This window comes from Manacus vitellinus, unplaced genomic scaffold, assembly GCF_001715985.3.
Source record: "Manacus vitellinus isolate BGI_N305 unplaced genomic scaffold, ASM171598v3 scaffold_87_pilon, whole genome shotgun sequence".
Taxonomy (NCBI): Eukaryota; Metazoa; Chordata; class Aves; order Passeriformes; family Pipridae; genus Manacus; species Manacus vitellinus.
In genome coordinates, this window is record NW_021940854.1 from 750,348 (window position 1) to 755,803 (window position 5,456).

Sequence of the window (5,456 nt, forward strand, 5' to 3'; positions counted from 1 at the left end):
GATTGAGAAACCCTCTACCGAGGGCAGGCGCTGCTGGAGAAGCAACGGGGGCAACCCCAGAGTAAGTTTGGTTTCTGTAGAGATGGGCCCTATGATAAACAGAGACAGACTTTCTAATTTGGGTTTTGAGATGTGGGTGGATGCTGCAAGATAAACCAGTTGCCAGGAACTCCCATCCCAGGGCTCACTTCCACCACGGCAGACACTGGTGAGGAAAACTGAAGGGCCAGGAGTGCTAAATTTCCCATCTCTGCAGATGGAGAGCAAACGGCTGCAAACCTTGTCCGTGCAGGGCCCACACCAGTCAGTGCTGACACAGCACCTGCTCAGGCTGCTGGGCAGAGACTGACTCTGTTGGGACCATCTGCCCAAGCCATGACCCACTTTGGTCCCGTGTGAAGGAGGTGGAGGCAGCAGGGACGGATGTGGTTACAGCAGCTGGAGTTTCGTGCAGGCTGAGTGCAGGAGGTGTGCCCTGATCCCTTTTCTCAGCTCAGCTCAGGTGTGGGGTAACACAGAACGCACCCAGGGACGCCCGAAGGTCACACGTAGCCAGGCCATCCCACAGAGCTGTTCAAATTCCCTGCAATGATAACCTGCTCTTCCAGCCCACTTAACGTTCCCTCCTGTGCTTTTCACTAGGGATTTACATAACCCTCTGCCAAGGAGGCAGGAACAGGAAATATTGTTCAGGAATACGTTACCTGGATGGGTTCAGCACCAAAACAGCTTCCTCCTTCCTCCCAGGTTTTCCCTGGTTTGGATGCACGTACCTGCAGTTCTTCTCACCCTGTTCTTAGCAGGTCACCACAGCACAGGGACCTTTGTCCTGTCCCCAGAGTGCTGGGGACACAGCAGCCACCTGCACAGCATGTCCCTCTCTCCTGGCTCCCTGCATTGCAGTGCTGAGTGTGAGGCACCAGGATTGCTCCACACTCCTCCTCACACAGCTGGGATCTACCTGCCTCCTCTCCCTGGCAACAGAGAGGAGGGAAATGGGGACTGGAGCAGACAGGAGGTGATAAACAATGCAGAGTTGTTCCTGATGGGATTCGTGCTACTGAAACAAACACAGAAAACGGTTTCAGCCAGCTCCAGGGATTTTAGGCTGACAGCTGCTGGCTGCCCAGGACATGGGGGAATGGTTTCAAACTCAGAGAGACCAGGTTTAGATTGAATATTATGAAAAATTTTTTCCCTGTCAGAGTGATGAGGCCTTGGCACAGGCTGCCCAGGGAAGCTGTGGCTGCCCCATCCCTGGGAGTGTCCAAGGCCAGGTTGGACAGGGCTCAGAGACATCCTGCTCTAGTGGAAGTTGTCCCTGCCCATAGCAGAGGGGGTGCAACTAGATGAGATTTAAAGTCCTTTCCAACCCAAACCATCCCATGATTCTGTGATTAACACAGCCACAGGCAGATAACAGGCTGCAAGCATGGAGTAGCTCAGCCTGGCTGCTCCCTCCTGACAGGACAAGATGAAACAGCAGCTGAGTCTTTCCCCGTCCCAGCTCCCTTCCAGCTCACCCCAGACACGGCTGGGTGTGCAGGCTGACCACGTGTGATCACAGACACATCCAACGAGCTCCAGAGGTCAGTCCCATGCCTGCAGCTCCGTCTGGGAATGTGGGATCTGCTGGGTGCCTCCAGGACATCGGTTGGCTGTCAGCCCCTCAGAGTGCATGGTCAGGGCACTCCCGGCCTCAGGCCTGCCAAAACCCCTTCCAAAACTTGGCCACAGCTCCTGGAGCCACAGCTGGAGGCTCCTGGAGCATCTGCACTGCCTGGGAGGTGATGGGACACACTGACACCCCCAGCCCAGTGTTCTCAGATGTTCCACTCACCCCTGACCTGGGCACCCAGACAGCCCGGCTGGAGTTTTGGTCTGAGTTACACAACCTTCCCCACCACTTCTCTGTAAAGAAAAAGAGACTTTGAGACGTCTCAATTACAAAATAACATTTAAAACTTGTCAGGGTTTATTGAGTGTCACACACAGCAATGAGTCACTGAGCACGTTGTAACCAGGAGGCTGAAACAGGCTGAGCTGTTCCCTCCCCGCTGTGCAGTGGGACACAAAACTCACAGGATGAGAGGGACATTAAACGGGATTTTTACCCAAGTGACCTGGAAATCAATTCCAAACCCCCTGCATCTGTTCTGACATCATTCCTCCGCTTGCACCTCTCCTTTCCAGTGGCAGAACTGGGATTTCCAGTCTGTGTTCCTAAGTCCACAGGGACACCCCAGACTGGCTTCTCACCTCAGAGGAGGAACAGCCCGACGTGATGTGCCAGCACAGTGCCCCCCTCCAGCACTTCGGTGTCACTCCTTGAGTGCACTAAAGCCAAACAACCCCCACGAGGACACACGGGCTTTATGGTGAGGGAGCTGAAGCTGAAAACACAGGCAGTGAGGACAAGCCCTGAGTCTTGGTTGGTGGCTGCACGTTGCAGCACATCTGGCAAGTGTTTAAAGACCATCTGTGGCTGCAGGAGGCACCCAGAGATTGGGCCTGGTCTGGGGAATTCTGTACACAGCCCCACAGGGCTCCATCCTCAGCCCAGTCCTCTTCAACATCTTCATTAATGACATTTGCTTCTTCAAACCTCTCTCAATTTGTCCTTTGCCAAGTTGTCTGTCAGGGCTGGGCTTCTGGGGTGGCTTTTTTGTGGGTTTGTTTTGATTGTTAACTCAGGGCTTATTGCTATTTTCCATTGTCAGTAGTGCGTAGCAGAAAGAGCTGAGATTTGAGAGAACTGAAACTCTTTGGAACCTCAACAACAGGCTGTGTGTTGTGGCTGATGTGCTTTCACAATCCCTTTCTTTCCAGTTTTTCCAGTATGGCCTGAATTCTGTGGACGGACTCTTTCCTGGCCTGCCGGACACTGTCCTGGCCCCCAGTCTCGATGGAATCCAGCTCCAGCAGCAGCTTGGTCAACATCTCCTCCAGGAGCCGGTAAGATTTATCTGTCTTTTTCCCTACAAACTCATCCACCTCTTCCTCCAGCTGCTCAGCCTGCCCCATGACGTGGAGGATCCTCTGGATCTCGGGCTGGATGGCTGTGGGATTCGCAGGAGGCGGCTCGGCAGGTTTGGCTCCGGGCTCCCTGCTCGTGGGCCGGTACAGCTGGGGCTGGGCACTGTACTGCACCCGGGGCTGGGCCGGCCTGGGCTCCCCCGCCGGCCCCGAGGGCTGCTGGTTCACCTCGGAGTAGTAGCTGTGCTGGCTCGGGCTCTGCTCGGGTCTGTCGTAGGCAGAGTCCTGCGGTGGAGGGAGAAAACACCCGTAAGAGCATCTCCCTTAAACCCGGGGGGGTCTCCACTCTCAGCCTGCACCACGTGTGGGCAGGGCTGGGGAAACTGGGCACAGGGATCTGCACTGCTGGAGCAGAACCTCAGCAAGGGGCACGTGTCTGCAGGAGCAGAGTGAGCCCCTGAACCCTCGTTACCCAGGGACAGGGGAGATGCTGAACAGATTTCAGCACGGTCCCGTTTGGGTAGACCAGAAGATCCTTCTCCACAGGCAACACACTCTGGAGGTGTTCCCAAGGAACAGCAGCCCCTATCCCCAAATCCCCCTCTCAGGGCTGCTGTTCCCTGGGGATCAAACCTCTGGAGAGTCACTTGGCTCCTGATCGAACCCGGACCAAGCCGAATGAACAGACATTTTCCTTCTGATTTTTACTTAAGCCCCTCCTCAGCAGGGGATGGCTGTGCCCAAAACAAGCACCTGTAGCTGAACACCTGTCCCCCAGGTCAGTCCCACGCTCCCTGCTGGACAATTTCTGATTTTGCTGCTCTCGGACAAGCCAGGCGAGGTCTGACCCATTTCCAGACCCACCCCAGGATGTCTGGTACCTCCAGTAGTTTACGGAACCACAGCTGTGGATTTTGGTCTCCTGTCTGCAAAGAGGTCCCTGTACCTGTGAGTCCCAGGCAGGAGGGTGGGAAGGAGCCCCACTGTTGGTCCAGGACGGGTGTGAGTCGGACACGTACAGGTTCCCGTGCCCTGGGGCCGTGGGCCAGGCGTAACGTGGCTGCACCCCATACACTGAGGGGGGGCCCCACGTGTCCTCTGGGGCTCTGGGCTGTGGCACAGGCCCCTGTGCCGTGACCCCTGCACTGCTGTCTCCGTACGGATACTGCGGGATCGGCATTCCCGGGGTCTGCAAGGAGAGGGGGAACAGGTGTTACCACTGGGGTCACTCCCAGCACTGCTCCCTCCAAACAGCCCTGGGAGCTGAAGGGTGGAGCTGGGGGGGGGTCAGGCTCTGCTCCCAGGGAACAAGAGACAGGACAAGAGGAAACGGCCTCAAGCTGTTCCAGGGGAGGTTCAGGTTGGACATCCCCCACCACAGCCCCCAAAAAACATCCCACGAACTGCACACCCGACCCTGGGGCTGGAGACTGTCCCTTACCTGTGGTGGGGAGTAGCCAGGGACCTGCTGCCTCCGGAGCGCGGAGCCCTCGGCGGGACACTCCGGGGACACGTAGCTCCAGGCGGGAGCGGGCGATGGAGGCCGGTACAGGCCCGTGGGCTCCGGGGGGTAGGGGGCCCGGGGGGGCCCCGAGCAGTAGAACCCCCGTGCCTGGGGCAGGCTGGGGTAGTGCGGGTACGGGGGGCTGTAGGCTCCGTTGGCATAGGGAGAATCCATGGCCTGGAGAGCAGAGGAAAGGTGAGTGGGCATGGACATGGGCAGAGGGGCTCTGGGAACAGGGACTGGCCCTTCCTGCAGTGTTTAACCAGGGGGTTCCTTCAGCCCCGGGCTGATCTCACCCAGTTTTAGGTTCTCCTGGTCTAACCTGGCTGTGCCAGATCTAACACTGAGCTTAACCATGTCAGCTCAGGGTGCAGCCCCTCACAGGGAGCAGCTCCTGGGAGCATCGACCCCGGCACTGCATCACTGACCAGAGGGTGGAAAACACTCCAGGAAAGTCCTTTTCCCTGCTCATTCTCGCACAGACAGGATGCAAACAGAGGAGCTGTAGCAGCCCCAGGCCTGAGGAGCAGGAGCGCAGCTCCCTGAGCCCACAGCTCGTGTGGGTCTGAGAACCTGTGTATGGAAGAAGGTCTGCACGCCCAGGATGTGTTGGGATTTACCTGGATCCATCCCAGTAATGTGTCTATGGAACGTGAGCTTCCACTCAACCACAGAAAGGACGACTAAGCACAGGATTTCAGGAGCTCAGGGATGACTCCCTGTAGCTTTGGGCAAAGCAGCGTTTTGCCCCCGAGCTGCTTCAGGCAGCAGAGACTGCACAACCTGTGTGCCGGGATTTATGGAAGAGCCGGACCAGACCTGCACGTCCCACAGGACAAACCAAACCACAGCCGTGTCTGGAGAGCTCACCCCGCTCTGCGAGGGCAAAGCCTTTCCCTTCGCACAGAATTTGCACAGCGGCCCCAAAAAAGCTCTCGCTGCGATAATCCCAGTAAGGGATCCGGGAATGCCCATC

The 5,456-nt window shown here is 57.2% G+C and overlaps 1 protein-coding gene across 3 annotated transcripts in view; it reads right to left on the reverse strand.

Annotated features, from left to right (window-relative positions):
* Positions 1–1,944: 1,944 nt before the first annotated feature.
* Positions 1,945–5,456, reverse strand: part of BAG4 (BCL2 associated athanogene 4) — a 6,534-nt gene continuing 3,022 nt past the window's right edge. For 2 of the 3 annotated variants that reach the window (XM_029965014.1, XM_018085801.3), the window contains exons 2-4: positions 4,418–4,657; positions 3,923–4,165; positions 1,945–3,261 (exon numbers count right to left, since the gene is read on the reverse strand). In XM_029965014.1, coding sequence (XP_029820874.1) covers positions 2,809–3,261; positions 3,923–4,165; positions 4,418–4,654 — 933 coding nt within the window. In that variant the 5' untranslated portion in view covers positions 4,655–4,657 and the 3' untranslated portion in view covers positions 1,945–2,808. Of the gene's footprint in view, positions 3,262–3,922; positions 4,166–4,417; positions 4,918–5,456 lie in introns of those variants that run through there. The other variant, XM_018085800.3, reaches the window with a different exon arrangement.